The 20062-nt window shown below is 51.8% G+C and overlaps 1 protein-coding gene across 1 annotated transcript; it reads left to right on the top strand.

Annotated features, from left to right (window-relative positions):
• Nucleotides 1-2082: 2082 nt before the first annotated feature.
• On the top strand, nucleotides 2083-20062 carry PXN (paxillin; the record flags this gene model as incomplete). The annotated part of the gene is made up of 10 exons (XM_010154529.1): nucleotides 2083-2309; nucleotides 2811-2926; nucleotides 4510-4649; nucleotides 4993-5194; nucleotides 5715-5850; nucleotides 15903-16073; nucleotides 16417-16590; nucleotides 17131-17212; nucleotides 17556-17704; nucleotides 19682-20062. Coding segments are annotated over 10 exons (1664 nt in total), but the record flags the coding sequence as incomplete, so codon positions are not given.

The following is a 20062-nucleotide window of genomic DNA, read 5'->3' as shown; positions in this document are numbered from 1 at the left end:
TCCTGGTGGAGTTTGATTTGCTTTTGTCATTGGTGGGGAGAAGCAAAAAACCACACCTTCTCGGATAGCACTTCTCTTGGTGGTGTGCATGAAACCTCCAGTCATAGGACTTGCCTGGTAGAAGGAATTGCAGCTCTTCAGCAGTTCACTGGAGGTATGTGCCTTTCACTCTGGAATCCACCAGCTGTTCTTTTGCTTATAAAGAAGATTAAGTTCATTTTCCCCCAGCTGCAGAAAGCTTGTATCCCTTTGGAGAAACTGCTTCTGGGGTGTTTTGGTCCCCGTAGCAAGATGCCTGTGGCTTAAATTATTTGGAACAACTTTTTGGCCAAAAGGAAGGTGCATAGAGTTAATTTAACGAGGTATTTAATTTGCTAATGGCTGTATTTTGTTCTCTGAGGGCAGGACTGCTTTTTTTCTTTTGTGATGCTCTGGTATGTGAAAGAGAGTGAATATAAAAGCAGCACTTTCGCTGTCTTGTACTGCAATAATACTCTCCTCCATTTGACCCTTGAATATGTTTTTGAAGGGTTGCTAAGTGCATTGGCTGATGTGGTCTGCTTTGCTCAGGAAGTGGCTTTGAGCCGGCAGGTGCCGGCCCTCGGAGAGCTGCTGAGCAGCCGTTAGGACCAGCCTTGCTCGGTTGCCGTTCTGGTGCCACCCCATAACTCCATCTCCGTGTGACCCTGGTGGAGGACACTGCAGCGTGGCTCTGCGCCTCCTGAGCCCTCTCCCCCCAAACCTGAGTACTGAGTATCTGCCTTGTGCTGGAGAACGACTAGCTACCTGGGACTGACTGCAGACAGGGGCCTCTGTGTGAAGGGGAGGGCGATCCGGAGCATTTCTGAGCTGGTCAGATTTCTTCTCCGAATTCTGCTGAAGTTGTGTTACTGGTGTCTGGCTGAATTCCACATCTCTGAAGGGACCTGCCAGGTATGTCCTGATGCTCATATGGAGAGCACTGGTGTCGCTAGCGAACCGGCTCCTCTCTAACAGCCTTAAAGAGGTGTTTGCTGGAGCCTGCTGCCCAGTGGAAAGCTGGGCGCCTGGCCAGCGAGGCTTTCTTTAGAAAGGGAGTACAGTGCAGGCCTGCGGCCGCTTCCTGGAGTTTCCCCTGCCAGGGGCCTGCAGTGGGCTCCGCGGGGTGGGTTCACAAGACAGAAGGCCCAACGAGTCAGGATTTGCCTGTGAGTCACCGCAGAGGAGTGCGGGGTTGGGAAGGGGCTGAGGATAGTTTGCAGGGAGAAATCCAGAAAGGTGGGAAGGCCTTTTCGGGCCCCATCTTTGAGGGAGTTTTTCCCGCTTTGAGATTTCTGAGAGATGCTGTCCGTGTGACGTGGGTTCCTCTGCCTGGCATGAGGGCTGGTGTTTCTAGCTGGTGGAAGTTTTTCTTCTCTTCAGGAATTTGTGAGCAGTCTCCACCCAGCAAGTTGAGAATTGTTTCCAGGAGAAGAAACGGCATTTACCTGGCAGCCTCTGGAAGCTAGTTAACTGTTTGTGTGATGTACTGAGCGGGGATTTTGTTAGGAAAACTGAAGCACATACTCCTGCTGTGCGGATGGACTCATTCGAAAGTTTCGTGCTTCTTGCACTACCTTAGAGTCTAGAGAAAACCCCTCCCGAGGTCTTGTTTCCTGCAGAAAGCAGTGCCTGCGGCTACAGTAAATGACTCTGTGATGATGTGGGGCCTGTAATTAGTCTGTGTCAATATCCTGTTGTGAGTCGCTCTCTGGGCAGGTTTCTCCTAGGTTGCTCAGGTTTCTCCTAGGTTGCTCGTCTGCAGAGTGCACTGAGACTCCGGGTGCCTGTTGCGGGGCAGTCCTCCAGTTAAGACAAAAATCTGAGACTGACACGGTTTTTCTGGCTGCTTTGTTACCCCTTGGCATTGTCTTTGTACTAAAAGTTTGATTAACCTATTCGGTCCTGGGCTGCAGTAGTGTTTTTCAGGGCATTTAGTAGATGAAAAGTAACCTAGATGAAAAGTCTTCCCCAAGACCTTCTGTTAAGGATAGCCTGAATGGGACAAAAGAGAAAAAGCTGTAGTCTAGGATTTTACCATTTCCGGGTTATTTTTTCTTGCAGACGCCTTACTGGCAGACCTGGAATCCACCACCTCACATATCTCCAAACGACCAGTGTTTCTGACGGAGGAAACGCCTTACTCCTATCCAACTGGAAACCACACGTACCAGGAGATTGCCGTGCCACCGCCAGTGCCCCCGCCACCTTCCAGTGAGGCCCTGAATGGCACTGTGATTGACCCCTTAGACCAGTGGCAACCCAGCGTATCCAGATACGCCCACCAGCAGGTAGGTGAACGGATGCGGATGGAGAGCATGCGTGCCTGTTCTGTTGGTGCAGCATCTCTCCAGGAAGTAGCCGAGGGGAGGGAGGAGCAAGATGTGAGGATGATTTTGGCTGTGAACAGAGAGGGGAAATGGAGCGAGGTGTGGGTTTGTAATAGAACTCACTAGTTGGAGCAAATGGCAGAAAAGAATTTGAAACCCATCGTCACTGTTCCAACAAAATGGTAGCATGATGAGATTAGTGTTAGTCATCTGTCTTGTGGCCTGTGGAAAGCTGACCGGAGGTTTCCAGCTCAGATCTGCAACTCATAGGCAAATCTGAAGCAAGTGGAGAGCAGTTGTTCCTCGTGCAGCTCATCTAATAGGGGCTGGCTGGCTATAAGCAGATTTTTGTGTGTGTGTGTGCTGGGCTTTGTTCTGCCCTGCCCACGTCTGGGGTTGCAATGCAGTATGTACATCCTTGTTTTGTATTCTCTGTTTCCAATGCATGTTTCATTTCCACAGCCTCAGTCCCAGTCTCCTATATACAGCTCTAGTACCAAAAGCTCCAGTGCCTCTGTTCCTAGAGACGGGCTCAGCTCTCCTCCTCCCCGTGCCAGTGAAGAGGAACACGTCTACAGGTACCTGTTGAGAGAGAAGCTTGGCTCACAACCTGAGCCTCCTGGGGCTCGAGCTGCCTTCTCTAGCACTGCTCCTGTGCGTGTTACATTGCCCTGTGTCTGTTCTGATTGTCTCTCTTGTAAGAGGCCACTGTAACTTTCATACTCACTTCAGGTGTTGCCCTGGCCCTTTGGTTTGCTCAGCTGCAGGAGAGATTAAGGATCCATCAGACAGGATCTAGGTGGCGTTGTGAAGGGTACAATCCAGAGACAAGCGACAAATCCACCCCCCTGTTAAGCAGCCCAAAAGTTCTAGAGGAGGTGGGTGGCCTTTGGGTCAGTTATCCTGGGGAACTCAGTTATCCTGGAGAACTGTTACCCGTGGCCCAGTGGAGGCAGTAATTGCAATTTTTTCAGATGGCTGCATGCAATTAGCACAAAATGGAGGTAATTACAGCCGTAAGTCCCCCTGTACAAGGGTCTGGGATGGTTTGGTTCTGGTGTGAATTGCAGTTTGTGTGCTTCGGTTGGGAAGAAGTATGCCCTCCTCAGGTTGCGTATATGGATTTCCCCCCCCCACACACACCGTCTGAAGAGAAAGATAATAACTGTCCTTATGGAATTCCATGTTTATCACCAGTGTTATAGGTGTCAGAGTCCTAAAGCCTGTTACATATTAACTTTCTGAGCATAATATGTGGTAGTGTCTGCAAGACAGAGTTCCCATTTTGAATTTGGAAAGTATCTTTTTGATAAAATAAGAACCTCTAAAGCACTGCAAGTTATTTCCTCAATTGTAAAACTAGGAGAAAATAACTTCCCTGCCATTGATGATGGGAAAACTGTCACTACAGTGTAATTGATGTAAAAATCACTGCATTGGTGAAAAGTTTTTCTGTGAAACAGTTTGCACTCGTGTGTGGTAAATGGAATCACCCATCTAGGATAAGAATGATCACAGCCAGTGTGCTATACGTGCTTGTGCACAGGTAAACTTCTTTCAAGGCTTGTGCATTTAACACAGTGGAAAATAGTTTCAAATTACTTTCTTACAAAATGATTAGAGTTCCCCAAATTACAGGTTTATGAACTCTTTTAGAGACCTTGAGTGCTGCAGGAGGCTGCCATATAACCTCCTGCTTTTGACTTTTTGTTGATAGCTTGGGGTTTGTACTTTGCCTCTTTCTCCGGTCTGTGCTGGCCCTGCAGTCGCGTGCTTCAGGGGGCAGGTTTGTGCTGCGGGGTGTGATGCCAGCAGAAACAACTCATTTTCCTGTATGCAAGCTAATGGTTGTGCCGCTCTTCTCTGCGTCTTGGGTCTGCAGATGGTTAACTCCTTGCTGCAGGGCTGTGCAGCACGCAGTCCCAAAACCTGAGGCCCTGTGTCAGTGCGGTGTCTTTGTAACTGACAACTGGGGATGCAGCTAAGCAGCGGCTGTGTTGTGGTCACTTCACAGAGCACTCATTTTTCCCCCAGAGCTAAAAGCCATCAGCTTCAAAAGAATGCAGTACGTGTGTTAACTTTGTGAACCTAATGTAAGTTTCCCCTCCATGCTTCCGCTGTGTCTTGCTGTGGAAGTTTCACGCTTCCCTTTTATCTCTAGTTTCCCGAACAAGCAGAAGTCTGCAGAGCCATCTCCCACCATGACCAGCTCCTCTCTGGGCAGCAACCTCTCAGAACTGGACAGACTTCTTCTGGAACTGAATGCTGTTCAACATAATCCCACCAGTGGCTTCCCAGCAGGTGAGGAATATCAAGGCATTTGCTATGAGTGGACAGTTTGAGTCTCAAAATAGTAGCCTACTTTAGTGTCCAGCTGAGGGAGACCCCTCCAGCCCCTCATCAAAGATTTGTTTAGTACAGACGGGGTCTGTGATTGGCTCAAAGCAGGGCCAGCTTCAAAATCAGCTCTAATTAAAGTTTCAAAGTTAATTAGGTTGCTCAGGCCCTTGCCCCTTTAGGTTCTGAGCATCCTCAAAGACGGATGTTCCACACGTTTTCTGGGCAGTTTGTTGCTCTTGCCTGTGATTAACATGTATGTGTGGACCCTAGGGGTCTGAATAACTCTCTTCTGCTCCCCCTTCAGAAGAAGCCAGCAGAAGCCCATCGCTGCCCAGCGTGACTGGACCTCACTATGTCATCCCAGAGAGCAGCAGCTCTGCGGGAGGGAAGGCTGCACCCCCCACCAAAGAAAAACCAAAGCGGAATGGCGCACGTGGGATCGAAGATGTGCGTCCCAGTGTGGAGAGCCTGCTGGATGAGCTGGAGAGCTCTGTGCCAAGCCCAGTGTGAGTAGTGTTTTGGTGGTGGCTGGCTTGGCTGGGGTGGGACAGGCTCTTGTGGGAACAGTGACCGTAGTCTGGGGGCAGAAGTTGCGGGAGAGTGACGGACAGAAGATGGGCTCTGTGTAAAGGGTTGGAAATCAAGCAGGTGTGTGAAGATGCTGGTGCTTTTTTTAATCTACTCGTGGATGAAAAAATACTTAAGTCATGTTATAAGAGGTGGATTGTTCAAACTCAGATTTATAGCTGATCACAAATACCCCGCTGCCTGACGAGCTGAATGTTTGGTCACCACCCATTCCTTAATGGATGGGGTGTGTGTGTACACACTCGTGTTGGACTTGGCAGCGTGACAGGGTCTGCGTGTGTTGTGCAAGCTGGGTCTGGGGGGCTGGCTGTGGTGGGCAGTGCCGACAAAACTCTGCATGCTGCGCTTGCCTGGGCAGAGCGCTGGGACTGTCAGTCTGGGAGTGCTCTCCCAGGGTTAAACACACTTTCCCCCCCCCCCCCCCCTTTGTCTTGTCAGCCCTGCGATCACTGTGAGCCAAGGTGAGGTGAGCAGCCCCCAGCGGGTGACTGCCAGTCAGCAGCAGACCCGTATATCTGCTTCCTCAGCTACACGAGAACTGGATGAGCTGATGGCCTCTCTCTCCGACTTTAAGGTACCCTGTCACGGCAACTTAATACTTCATCTTGTCCCTCCCCACCCCCCCTTTGTCTTGTCAGCCCTGCGATCACTGTGAGCCAAGGTGAGGTGAGCAGCCCCCAGCGGGTGACTGCCAGTCAGCAGCAGACCCGTATATCTGCTTCCTCAGCTACACGAGAACTGGATGAGCTGATGGCCTCTCTCTCCGACTTTAAGGTACCCTGTCACGGCAACTTAATACTTCATCTTGTCCCTCCCCACCCCCAGACTCTCTTGCTGTTAGCCACATCTCCCAACCTTATTTGGTCTCCAGAATGCTCCCTTTACCTCCCAGACTTGCTCGGAGAAGCCTGCTGTGGGTGGTATCTGTGCTTTCTGAGTGCTGCTGTAGGTGTTCTTGACTGCTGTAAATTCTCATGGCTGGCAGGGTAAGGCGGTTCTGGGGTCTGTTTTTCCTTTGGTTCTGCAGTCTGTCTGTGTGCCAGAGATAATGAGCTTGGTACAGGGTGAGTTATTGTGCTCTGCTGCAACTTAACAAGAAGTAGGGGAGCATGGAACACTAGTCTGCTTACTGAGAGAGAGCAGGCGCTTCTGTTCTGGGGGATGGCTCTCCTCTATGGAGTCTATTTTTACCCTGATGTGCTTTTCCTGAGGAGGATCTTCTGGGCATGTGGTATGAGCACTGAAGCCTTTGCATCAGAGAACTGGAGACTTCAAAGGCTTCCGTCTTAAAACTGTGTGTCTTATTCACCTCAAAATGGGATTAAAGTTGGAGCTTTCTGTGGAGGCAGAGGATGGCAAATACTATTCAGAATCTTGTTTGGGAGTCAAACTATTGTATTGGAAAAGAACTGCTACTTCAGTTGCAAGTAGCACGTAGAAATCCCATAGTAAACAGGGTAAGCTCGGGAGTAACTTGCCCATGGTCACCTTGATACGTGGAGCACTTGGCATACGGACTTGGATAACTTGGTCTTTGTCACCTAGGTGTGTTATCGTTGTTGCACTAGGTGATTAACTGTGGACCTTATTTTAATGAGACTTCATTTGCCCATAATCATAGCCAAATGAAAAATACTTTCTCTTCTTCCTTTCTTCTTCCAGCTGGTATGCTTGGAGCCTTACTGAATTAGTCACTTGAATCTGTTCTGAGAGGTGGAGAAAGCAAATATCTAACAAAATACCATTGTTGTCATTGTTGGTTTGCCTTTCTTGCACACAGGTGCAAGTCCACTTTCAAAATCCTACGGAAGCCCCTAACTCCCTGGCTTTTCCTCATGGAAGATTCTGCTGAGCTCTGTTTCTTGTCTGTGCTGAACTCCATCTCCTCCTACCGTGACTTTAGGTGGGGCAGCCAGAGTGGGGGGGTGTTTTGTGAGGAGAGGCAGAGAGGCCATTCAGGGACAGCTTTGCTGTTCTCTCTGTGCCACCATTCCTGTGAGAGCTTTTGGTGTTTGCCGCGGGTTTCACGGAGAACATTACGATACCCCGAGTTTTGACCAAGCGCATGAGTTGAGAACGCAGCGGTGAGCGCGCGCGCTCTGCGGGACTTCGCGTGCCTGTGTGCTCGATGGAATTGGGTTCAGTCTGCCGTTTCTGGCCCACGTACTTTGTGAGACTCTGGGAGTTACTCACTGTTTTCTCTGGACTTACTGTAGTGTGTGTTTAGTCAACTGCAAATATTGACACCTTAGTGTTGCCTTTTTTCCCTCCATATGAGGTCCTAGGGCAGATGCAGGGGCATCCCTAAGTGTCTGTTCAGGCTGGTTGAAAAACTGCGCTGTCGTAAAGCTGGAGAAGGGTTCCCACCTGCGCTGCTGACATACTGTGCCTCGCTCCTTCTGTGTGCAGTGCGAGCATGAGTGCCCTGGCCTCTTGCCCCCGCTGCTTTTATCAGGAGAGAAGCTCGGGTGTGGTTGCTGCCACCAGCCTTTGCTCCTAGGTGAGCTCTTGGCAACTGAGAGTGATCTCACCCAGCACAGGTTTTCCTTGCCACGTACAAGGACGGGACCTGCATGACAGAGACAAGCTGCTTTCTGTAATACCGCCGGCTCTCCTGGCTCAGTTTCTGAGGAGCTGGGAGAGCAAACTGAGATGCAGCAAGACTCTGACTTGGGCTTTAGAAACGCAGCACTAGTATTTCTGTGGGGCATTCGGGGCATTCAACTCATCTCTGTCTAAATGCTCTTCCTGAAGCACAAAGAACATGGTTTCTGTGATCGTTTTGCTTTCGTTAATATTGTCACTGGCTCTTTTTAACAGTTATTTTCTTCCTTCCTGTCCCCCCGGTTGCTTCATTTTCCCTTCAATCCCTGTTTGGTTTTACCCCCTCTGTGCCGACTAGCGGTGTTAGCTTGTCTGCACAAACAGATTTCTAGTCTGTACCAGTGGCAGGATGGGAGAGAAATGGAATCTTTGCAGCGGTGTTTTTGAGTGCAGACCTGTGTGTGTTGTCAGAAACAGGACACGAAGTGTGGTGTGTAACTAGTTGGGGTCGGTAGTTGGTACAACTAGAAGCTGAGGTGGATGGAGATGAGGGGGAATGGAGGCGCTGATGTTTAATTTCCCTCATACCCCAGAGTAAAAGGTGCCGTTACAGACTGCTGCATTACCCCATTATCGTCCTTGGCTCGCTTTAATGAGTTGCTCATTCTTTTCACGTACAGAACCCATTTGATTTTGGTTATCAGCTCATCAGTCAGCGGGCACTGAGATTACTTAATGCACTTATTTTTTCAACCTCTGCCATTTCTGTGTAACACGATGCCTGCTTACTGCATAGCTAGATGCTTAGAGTTAACTGTTCTATTACTGTTGAGTGTTCAACCACTGCTCCTGTTTTAGAGCTAGCATGTTTTTAATACACTGGAAATATTTGCTTTTGAGCAAAATGATAGTGCTGCCTCAAAAATGACTGACTTCATTTTAGGAAGTCCGGAATAAACCCAGGTTACTTTTACAGGTGCATTCAGCATAGGCAGAATACAGGGGGAAGGCAAATTCCCTCATTTTCACTGCTGAATGTACTCACTAGTCCTTTTCCTCTCTGCCGTGACTGTGGGCCTTGCTGTGCTACTCGAGGGCAGGAGCAATCTGTGATGAATTGTGGTCCCCTAGTGCTCTTTTCTTGGAGAGCGATCTCCCTGTAGCGCTACAGGGGGTGCGTGTGTGTGCCAGCTTCTGGCCCCTTGGCCTGGTATCGGCTTAGGTCAGCTGAAGGCATATGTGTCTCCCATCTACTGGCAGATTTTGTGCGTGTTCTGGTTAATTTTATCCTGTTATTCACGCTAACTATCCCAGAAAGGTAAGTAACAATTGAGATACCATGTCTGTGCTTAGAAGTTACATGTCCTGCTGCCTTGGAGCACGAGCATCTGTCTTCTGGAGGCTTCTTTGGGAAATGGGACTAAGAATCAGAGCAGGTCTTGACAGCTCTTGGATTTTGAAATCCTTTGTGGATATGTTTTTAAAACGGGGAGGGCTTGGCATTGGTCTTAGCTTGGACCTGCTGTGTGAACTTGTTTAAGCCACTGTTCTAATTTTCCCCCTTTAAGAAAAAGGAGTAATGCCAGTTTGTTGCCAAGAGCTCAGCTTGGGAACCACTGAAAACGGGGAACAGAGGACTTGGTTTTCAAAAGACTCTGTAAGTCAAGGAGAATCAGAAACTGTGTATCAGTTGCTCTTGTTAGATTGTATTTTGGATCAAATAGTAATACTGATCTTATTACAAAGTAACTGTGGGTCTTTGGCCTAAGGGGAAGAGCCTCATCTGGCCGCCTCAGCAACGCTTACAAGGGCACGGAGTGACTGACGGGTCATATAGATTCAGAGTGTGTCCCGTCCAAGGTGAGCTTAGCAATGTGAATAGGACAAAGCCCCTGTCATCTGTTCTTGCTGTGAATGCCCCGAAGCTTTGTTTGCATTGCCATGGGCTCAGCCAACTGGAGCGTTTTATGAGTGTATCAAGAAGAAAACGTCATGCTTTTTTCTATTCGTTGATTGCTTTTTTCCAGCTTTGAAAAGTAGAATTTACATGTCTGACTGTGAGTCAGTCGGCGTGACCCTTACTCACGCTCTGGACGTTCCGGGGTTTGTGGCTGGCTGCCCGGCGGTGCTGCGTGTCCCCTCGCAGCTGCAGGTGAACACGTGAGCTGTCACTTAAAAGGAGGGCATAGGAAAAGGATCTCGATGGCTGTGGAACTTCATCTCCTGCAATGTCATGTGAAGATCAGCACAATGTCATACTGGTTCTGCTCTTTGATATCTCATTTTCCTTCCTTACTCTTGGAAGTAAGGCTTTGGATCAACATGGCTCTTTGATTTGGAGGTCATGATTACTATAATGCTTAACTCCTTGCTTTTTTCCTTCTCCTTACCTCTGTCTTTTTCTCTCCTTATTCCTTCTGTCTTTTTTGCAGACTAGTTCCACTGTGTCTCTGATTTCTGAACCCTCCCTAGAACCGGTTCCCAGTTCAGCAGACGCAGACTCCAGCAACACTCCTTACAGCTTAACAGTGCTATCCCGTTCCAAACACCCTTGTGCAAGTCACAGTGGGGACTCGGCAGTGCCAACATCTGCCCCCTCAGCAGTCCTCTGCATTGAGGAAGGCAGTAACACTGCAGTCCTGCCTACTGCAGGGCATTCTGCCGCTGCTCCACGTGTGCCCTGTTTGCCACAAATGGTCCCTGTGCCCCCACCACGAACCTCTTCTGGTTCTGCTACTCGTGGGGAGCAGATGAACTCTGCGAGCTTGGTTCGGTTGAGCAGAAAGCCTGACTCCTCTAGAAATGCTTTCCAGGCTGTGCCGGCTTCCAGTGTGGAGCTTCTGTGTAGATCTGCTAACGTGGAGGCACAAGGCCTAGAGAACGATTTGGCGAAAGAGGCTGAGAAGGAGCAGAGAACTGACCCCAACATCTCAGGTGTACCAATTTCAAACATGTTAAATGATCAAGGGAAGGGACAGATACCTAAAGAGCTGGATCAGCAGGGAGCATTCAGGGACAATTCAGCCCCTCCTTCCCAAAGCAGAAATGTGGAAACAACTTTAGAGGAGCTGTGGGCCCTGGAACTGTCTGCGCATGTGCCAGGGGTACATCCAAAGGGCGACAGCGTTCTGAATCCTGTGTATGAAGCTCCTGTTGTGGCTCTGGATCGGTGGGATGTCTTCCCAGACACCAAAACCCAGTTGGGCCTTGTAGCAGACCAAGGACAGGAGCCAAAAGCTGAAGCACTGCTTGAAGCCAAGGCAGATGGCTGTCTGGAGCTGGTCAAGAAGAGGCAGGACAGAGAGAGAACTCCTAGGAAGGCAGGTGCTGCTAACATGAACAAAGCTGGAGGAGACCAGGAAAACGAGCAGCTCAGAAGCTCTGCAGTTGTTCCAGAACCTCCTGAAAACGTTTGGAAAGCTGAATGGGATCTGCCATGCATCTCCAAACCACCCATTGAGAGGATTTCTGCATCAGGCCAGGCAGGCACTGAGTGGACGTAGGAGTAGGACGAGTCCTAGCCAGGACTGTTCTGACGGCGCACTAACAATCTGTGTGTGGTGTGAGCGTGCCCAGAGTCACCCACGCTAACAGCATGCAGCTCTGAGCAGTGTTGCTGACAGCGGCATGGCACAGAGGTGTGAAATCCTCTGCTTTATCTTGTGGTCTCTTCTGCATGTCAGTCAGCAGCACAGAACATGGCAGCTTGCAGGGAATTCCCTGCAAAATGAACTTTTATTCCTTACCCGGGGTAAGGCTCCGTCCGTGGAGGCCTCTGAAGAGCTAAAAGGCAGTTTCATGCCATGGGACGATGTTCCGGACTTGGGATGGCAGCTCCTCTGCTCTGCTAGCCTTTTGAGGTGTCATTGCTGGAGCTGTCAGTGTTCCTTCCGGCCCTGAAGCACGCTGTGTGCACCAGACACCTCCGACCAAGGGTCGCATGCCTGGAAAGGGCAAACGCAGAGAGGCTGCTCTCTGTCCTTGTGATGCCGAGCTTTCTTTAATGTTCCCCGGAGCGGTCATGCTGCACCTCCTATCTTGGCTTCCTGCGGGTTAATCTTTCCCTTCCTTTTCTAGACAGTTATTTTTGGCTGCTGTGATTATCCTTACGGGGTTTTTCCTTGCACTGAGTCACTGTTCCGGGCTCTGCCAAGAGGAATTTTGGCATTGTGAAATAAATGTCATCACTCTTCCTGCTCACAGTTGTCACTAATGGCTTGAGTTTGTGGTGTTGCATCTTGGGGCTTGCTCTGACTTCGCTCTTCTCTGCTGATACTATTACCTTTGTCCTTTAGATTAAATCTTTAATTAGGAGGACAAAAGAGACGGCGAATGTCCATCCAATGTCTCGTGACCTCTCTCCAAGGCGTAAACTCGGTCCTGCCATATTTCACAAGACTGAGTCGCAAGATCGCTTGATTGAAGAGCTGCAGGACAGGCTGGGCATCGCTAAACAGGAGCAGGAAGGATGGAAAGGCCGGGATGAGTGGCTGACAGAGGGGGTCATTATCACTGCCAGACCCCAGGGGGAGGAGCAGAATGGTGGACAGCAAGTCGAGAAGGTAGAGAGCAGGGACATGTGCTGGGAAATTCCAGTGTGTCCCTTTGTCCGTGTAGCATTGTGTGGAGGTGCAGATTAAGTCTGTGAGTGTCCCGAGCAACAGGGACTGAAGAACTCGCTCTTCCTGCTCACCCTTGTCGGGCCTGAAAAGCCAACCGGCACCTGGGTCCAAGTTCTTGACGTTTAAGGATTGGTGTGGGATCTGCTGGCTGTACGTTTGGGCAGTCTGCCGCTCTCCTGGCTAACGTCCATGTAGGGGTTGGTTTTAAAACCGTGCCTGTCACAGAGGTGTGCTGCACCTGTGTGGGAAGTTCTGGGTGTAAGGTGATGCTCTTTCCCGAGCTACACAGGGAAGCACGTTTTCTAGTTTCCTTCTCTTCCTGCCTTTTCCCCTGAGATAAACATAGTGGTATCAACCTGCCTTCCTGTTGCAGGAAGTGCTCCTTTTGGATTTATTCACCTTTCTTCTTCTTCCTCCGTGTCTTTCTAGGTGGTTTTTCCTCCAGAATCCCCGCTCCCCCCAAGGAGGACGGTCTCTGTTCCAGCCTCTCCCTCGCTCCAGCCTTCCAAAGAAGCTGCAAAGACAGGCCCTGCTAACGCTGCTCCCTCTCATCTCTCTGGCCCTGCACCTCTCCTCCCACTTCCACCTCAGCCTTCCCATCTGCCACCTACCCCAGCTCCTAGTCCGGCCTCCTCCTCTTCCTTCAGCTTGGCTCCCCAGCCTCTCTTCGGGTGGGAAACCTCTGACGATGATTACCATGAGCTTTCTGTTGGGGGCACCCCTCCTGAAGACCCCAGGCACTCATGTTCTCCCCAGATCTGGACCCCTGGCACCAAAACGGTTGTTTCCGTTGGCTGTCAGACTGAAGAGGATGCTTTCTTCCCACAGGTGCAGGCAGGCTTCTTTCTTCTCTTGCGTTTTTTAGCAGTGTTTCCCAGTCCGGCTACTGGTCTGCGCTGGGTAGCTCAGGAGATAGCAGTGTTGGGTAAGGCTGGTACTGCTAGATCGGAGAGAGGACTCACTGCCAGTACCTAATCCCAGCTGTGCCCATCTAGCACCACAGAGCACAGCTCTCTGCGATGACCTGCCGGTGCGTGTGTGGTTCCTGTCTGTCCCGATGATCGCTCTGTGCAGCAGGGACTCTATTTCCCTCTGAGACGAAGCAGGTAGTTCTGAAGCACAGGCTGCCTCTCCCTGTGTCTCCCTGCCACAATCTCTCTTGGATTGCGGGAGTGAAAACTGGCAAAGTCAACACTGGAAAGAGCAGATCAGCAGTGTGTCCTGTGCTTGCCTGCTTAGATGGGTGCCCACAGGGCAAGTGAGTTTTGAGGAGGAGATGGTACGGTTGCTGTGTTCTGTGTCTCCTGCCTGGGAGGGGCGGCAGCTCCGGGATGGTGGGAGGTCAGTGTGTGAGCGGTGCAGCATTACCTGTACAGACAGCGCAAGCAGTGAGCAAGGCAACCTCTGCAACTTGAACTGTTGTACTTCGCAGGTGACCTCTGCTCCTCCCCTCGGCCGCAGAGTCCATCTGCCGGCTGCTCATGCACCTCTGGGCCCCCCGGCCCCTGCGAAGGGAGGACCTCCTTTCTGTTTCCTTGGCACGGTGTGCGCCCTTCTGGGCGATGGGTGTGCTGCAGATGCTGCTGGGACCTGCTCCTAGAGCTCCTGGTGCCACGAGCGCCGACCCTGCAGTGCACCCTTTGCTGCTCCTAGGGCTCCTCCCTCAACCTGAGTGGAGGCAGAGCTCGTGGGTGAAGGGTGGGACCCTGGAGGGCCTTTGCATGATGAATTGGTGTGGATGCTGTGCTGGGTAAACAGCAGGACTTGTGGGCAGGAGGTGGAAACAAGCCTTTTTCAGGTGAGGGCTCACCCCAGGGCCGGGTCAGCGGGCCAGGAGGAAAGGGTAGTGTCCCCAGGCTGTCGTGCCTGCGCTGAGGTGAGCTGTGGTCCCTGCAGGCAGGGGTGAAGTGCTCCGTTGCTACACATTGAATGAATCTCACCTCCTTTCTCTCCAAGTGGTATTTATCACCGGCAGTGGCATTTGAGTGTGCCCTGCCTGGTGGCCACAAGCCCCTGGTTCGAGTGAGAGGATATGATTCTCTCGACATGGCCTAGCCCTTTCCCGCCTGCTGTGCCGTGCGGGAAGCCCTGGCTTCGTCCTGGGAGCCTGGCCTGGCTGTGTGTACAGAGGGGCCGGTTGTCTCCCCGCGGTGAGAATGCCCCCTGCAGTGCCATGCTTCGGAGACGCTTGCTCCAACCGGTGGGCAGCAGAGAACTGCTGCGTGGTGGAGGCTTTGCTTCCAGCTCGGGATGTTGGGGTGTGATGGGGCTGTTCTCTGCTGCTGGACTAGGGGAGGGTGCAGGCTGTGGGGAGAGGAGGGCGAAGCTGCGTTGGGCTCTGCTGGGAGTCACGCTGCACGCAGGGCAGAGCTGGTGAGGGACATGTGTATGTGTGTGTAAAAAAAAAAGCTAGAATTACGTATGTCGTGAGAATTTTTAGACAAACATGTAGAAACCAGGGTTTGTCACTAGGTAAACTAGTTGACTGCAAGTATGCCCAGCGGCAGGATGGGGATAGAGCTCCTCCTGTGGCTGGAAGGGCAGGTTCTGCCAGGGCTCTGGAGCGCTTCAGCAGGTCCTCGCTCCCCTGGCTGTGCGGGCAGCAGGCTGGTGGGTGTTCACAAGGGTAGATTTTATGTCTCTCTTAATCTGTCCTCTTAGTAAGAGACAACACGTGGTCCAGACCAGCATCTGGGCGTTGGGTGTCTCTAAACCTGACGGTAGCTACTGCAGTGCAAAGTCAGTCAAAATAAGCTGTATTTCATTGTTGCAGTTTGCCTGCGAAGGGGACTTGGGTGGCCAAAGAGAATGTAGCTGCTGTGTTTATAAGATCTGAACCTAGCTAAAATGTTTCTAGAGCCTTTCCAAGCCCTGTGTGCTGTGATGGTGTGAGTTTCAGACACTTCGAGACGAGTGTCTTAGTCCCGGTCCCCCATAGGATGAGACAGCTGCCTGATGGGGGCAAAGGAGGCTTGGAAAGAATTGCCAGAGGTGGTGCGAAGGGGGAAGGCATTGTAGCTGAAAGGGAGGTGAGATGAGGGATCTCTATCAGAGAGAGTGACAACTGAGCGAGAAACAGCAGAGAAGTAGGGCGAGGTCAAGGGGAAGGGGCCCTCCGGCTGGCGTGGGCTTTGTCAGCTGGCCAGGAGGTGGTGAGGTGAAGGGAGATTGTTGGCAGGGGCTCAGAGCACCATGCTGACTGCTTGGGACTTGCTGGTCCTGTGCACGTCGTGAAGGCGGAGGTTCACAGCCCTACTGTTACACATCCCAGGGTCTCTGCATGGGCAGAATACATGTGTGTACTTGATCCTGGCTCTCACCAGCTTCTGCGGAGAGCGTAGCTGTTCCCTGGCAGTCTCCTGCCCATCTCTACAGAGGAGCCACTGGCAGCAACAAGAGACATTTATCTTGTAAGCACAGCAGCACTTGCCTTACAGTCTTCGTTTTCTCTTCCCTGCAGTTCATGGCGCAGGGGAAAGCCGGGAGCAGCTCCCCTCCATCCACAGCCTCCAAGCCTGGCAGTCAGCTGGACACTATGCTGGGAAGTCTGCAGTCTGACCTGAACAAACTGGGTGTAGCTACGGTTGCCAAAGGTGTCTGTGGAGCCTGCAAGAAGCCTATTGCTGGGCAGGTGAGTGGAAGGTGCTGTCTCATTGCTGACTCTTGGGCTGCAGCTGGGAGTAGTGGGAGGGCTGTTTCGTGAGGCTGAAGAGACTGGAGATGCTGGAGAAACTGAAGTACTCTATTTATCCACTGGCTAGGTACGCTGTAAGCTCCTCCAGTGACCTCTACCCTGCCCTTGAGGGACTGCCCTCTCCTGAGATGATAGGTAATTCAGTTTTCATGCTACCCCAGTCCAGGGCTCACTTGAGTAGTAGAACTTGTCATTCTTGCTGACCTCCAGCTGGTATCTTGTCATGCGGTCTAGGGGAGAGAGAGAGAGAGTTGTCCTTCATAATCTCTTTTCCCAACAGGTAGTTACAGCCATGGGGAAAACCTGGCACCCTGAGCACTTCGTCTGCACCCACTGCCAGGAAGAGATCGGGTCGCGGAACTTCTTTGAGCGGGACGGTCAGCCCTACTGCGAGAAGGACTATCACAACCTCTTCTCCCCTCGCTGCTACTACTGCAACGGGCCGATCCTTGATGTGAGTTCCCTGGGGGGATTAAGGGTGCTGGCAGGGTGCTGCAGGCCTGGGTGTGGAAAAACTCTACTTCAGCAGGCGTCCAGGGTGGAAAATTTTGTTTAGGGGCTTGGTTTTTTTCCCTTTGCCCAGGCCCTGAAAGGGAAACGACTTGACCCAGTCAAATTCTTACACTAGTGAGAGGAGTGAGTCCCTCTTACCTTCGCTGGAGTTCCTTCAGAACCCCGCGTTGCTCCATCATTCCCGTAACGACTCCTCAGCGGGAGCCTGTAGTAACAGGCACCAGCGCTAGTCCTGGGAGCCGGGCGGGGCCCTGTAGAAGGGAGGAAGCCGTGCGCAAGGTCCTTTTAGGGTAAAAAAAAGCGTGCGGTGGGGAAAGCCTGAGTGAGCCAGAGGCGGGGGAGAATCGAGTCAACTCTCTCAAGGACAGTCTATTTTAGTGCATGCTCTTGTCAGTACCAGCGTTAATGTGTTCCCCCCTGCCCTCACCTCCGAGCTGAAGCCATCGTTTACCTGACTTGCACTTTGTCTTCTTCCGAGCAGAAGGTGGTGACGGCTTTGGACAGGACATGGCATCCTGAACACTTTTTCTGTGCCCAGTGTGGAGCTTTCTTCGGACCTGAAGGTATTGCTGGTTTGTACAGTCCCCTCTCCGAGCTGCCCACAAGTGTGTAGGGCAGAGCTGCTCTTCGGGGACAGCCCGAGTGATGACAGGGGGCCTCCGGAAGATGGAAATTCCGAGGGATATAGCTGTTTATGGAGAAAGGATGCTAGCAGTAGTCATCTTCAGTCCCTGGAGGGGACGAGTATCCATGTGCATGTTGCGCGTGGGACAGGAAGGGAAGCAGAGCAAGGAACAGCTATCCGCTGTGTCTGTGCCTCAGCAGAGGGGGGTGGCCCCGCAGGGTTGGCTGGCGTGAGGCAAAGCCCAGGAGCTGATTCGCTTTGCCTCTGTTCTCCGTTGGCAGGATTTCATGAGAAGGACGGCAAAGCCTATTGCCGCAAGGACTACTTTGACATGTTTGCTCCCAAGTGTGGAGGCTGTGCCCGGGCTATCCTGGAGAACTACATCTCTGCCTTGAACACCCTGTGGCACCCTGAATGCTTTGTCTGTCGGGTAAGAAACCCAAGGTCCTTCGCTGCTGCTCTGCGACCCCTCTCATTTCCACCCTGCAGGCATCTGGTCCCCTCTCAGGAAGAGGCGTCTGTGGGGTAGTGGAGGGCAGCCAGCCCCACAAGAGAAAAACATGTCAGCAACCAAACACCTTCTTGGTCCTCTGCCTGTTTACATTCAGCTTTCTAGCTGCTTTGCTCTTTCTGTTCCCAGCTGCAGTTATGGGCTTCTGCAGCAGCTCACAGATAAACAGAGACATTTTCTGTGACCTTTTAAATAATTATAAGCTAAGCTTCTCTCTAAGCACTTGCCTCAGCAATCAGATTTTGAGGATCTGCCTCCCATGCACCATCTGACAATGTAAACTAATGAGACTGACCTTGTTCAGACAAACATGCAAGGCAGTGAAATAGTGGCAGGCTCCATCCAACAGGCATAATAAACAGGAATACTGCAGATTAAATGCTTGGCACTCTTTCAGAGAGCCTTGCAAACATTAACTCTTGCAGGCCCCAAGAGATGAGCAACAGCAGGCAGTGTTTCTTAGAGCGGGGAAGGCAGGCAGAGCCCAGAACAAGCAGCAGCACCGCGAGCAGCCGATTCCTGGGATGATGCTCAGAGCAGACTGTCACCCTGCTCCTGGGACTGCCTGTGGCCGCTGCAGGGGTGTGTGGAGAGTGGCGGCAGGGGAGGGCAGTCCTGGCTGCACGGAGCTGGGGAACGACGTGCCTTTTTGTGCAGGGATGGAGACTTGTGTCAGGCTGTTCTGCTTTCCTTCCCCCCCTGGCTGCCACGCTGAGTGTTAGTGGGGCCAGCACTGATGTCTTCCATGGCACCAGATGGGATTCTCTTCCTGGTTTTGCTAAAGCAGAGCAGGCTTTTCAGCTGTCCTGGTGTCTGAGGGAAGAGACTGTTTATTGAACTAATTGTCAGCATTAGAAAAGTCTTGGACTCGCTGCTGGCAAATGGCGTTTGGCCCTGCACTGCGAGTTTAGCTGTCTGCAGCTCTGCATGCTGTTTGCTGGGCTCCTGTGTACGTGGTGGGGTGCAGCTGCGTGGGGTACTCTGTGTCCTCCCTGGGGAAGAGGACGAGGCTGAGCTAAACCAGGATTCTGGAAATCTGGCTTCTCTGGGCCTTGCTGCTGATGTATTTGGTAAGTCTGGCAGCATCCTCAACTCTCTCCCACATCCTGCTGCCTCAGTTTCCCACTCGTACAAGGAGGGGGTTCTCCCCAGTCTTGCGGGGATGGTGGGCGCTTCTGTAACGTTGCATCCTCAGCTGCCTGCCGCTGAGGGCCTGAGGAGCTCTGGACGCTAATAGGCACGTAGCTGGTGTATCCCCTTCTCCTCACCTCTTCAAAATCATTAGCGCTGGAGAACAAGCAGTTTCTCCCAGTAGCAGTGCGTGTGTGCCTGGTGGAGATGTTTCAGGATGGACAATCCTGCGCAATGCCGGCTGTTCCGAGGGATCCCTTGTAAAGATTAATTGTGCCTCGTTTTCTCAGCTGGAATCAGTCCGTGTTCATCAAAATTCTGCTGCCTGAAAGTCTGCGTTGGTCCCTGCTTCTGCCTTTCGCAGTGGGGAGGCTGGAGTGAGATTAAAAACACCCAGAGGGGGAAAGGTGCTGTGGTGTTTCCCAGCTCGGGGGAAGGAGTTCTCCCTTCTCGTGGCTGGACACATCTGGTAGCTCATCTGTAGCGTTTCATAGAATTTCCTTGTGGAAGCGAATCCAGCTGGGGGAAGGAGCACGGTTAGTTCCCCTGCTTGTGGCTCTATCTGTCCATCTCTCAGCTTTTCCCTGGAAACCCCTCTTGACGGACAGCGTTTGGCTCTTTGGACAGCAGGAGGGTGCTGGAAGGCAGCGGTTCACCCTGCCCGCAGTGCAGCGAGGCTGTGCCGCAGAGCAGAGGAGGCTCGTGGGGCTGCCCGCGCTCCCGGCTCGTTACACAGTCTGTCCCCTCTGCTTTACCCTCCTGCAGGAGTGTTTCACACCATTCATCAACGGCAGCTTCTTTGAGCATGACGGGCAGCCCTACTGCGAGGTGCATTACCACGAGCGGCGCGGCTCGCTCTGCTCCGGTTGCCAGAAGCCGATCACGGGACGCTGCATCACTGCTATGGGCAAGAAATTTCACCCCGAACACTTTGTCTGTGCCTTCTGCCTCAAGCAGCTCAACAAAGGAACCTTCAAGGAACAGAACGACAAGCCCTACTGCCAGAACTGCTTTCTCAAGCTCTTCTGTTAGAGGCATCCTAGACGGGCGCTAAAGCATCTTTCTGCCACCCCCTTGGCAGTTCTGTCTCTCTGAACATTACTGTGATTTCGAAACCTTACCAGGCAGGGGAGGAGGGGGGGCGGG

The sequence above is a fragment of the Eurypyga helias genome, unplaced genomic scaffold (assembly GCF_000690775.1).
Source record: "Eurypyga helias isolate BGI_N326 unplaced genomic scaffold, ASM69077v1 scaffold25646, whole genome shotgun sequence".
NCBI classification, from domain to species: Eukaryota; Metazoa; Chordata; class Aves; order Eurypygiformes; family Eurypygidae; genus Eurypyga; species Eurypyga helias.
The sequence above is the reverse complement of the archived record's forward strand: the minus strand, read 5'-3'. Positions and strand labels throughout refer to the sequence as shown.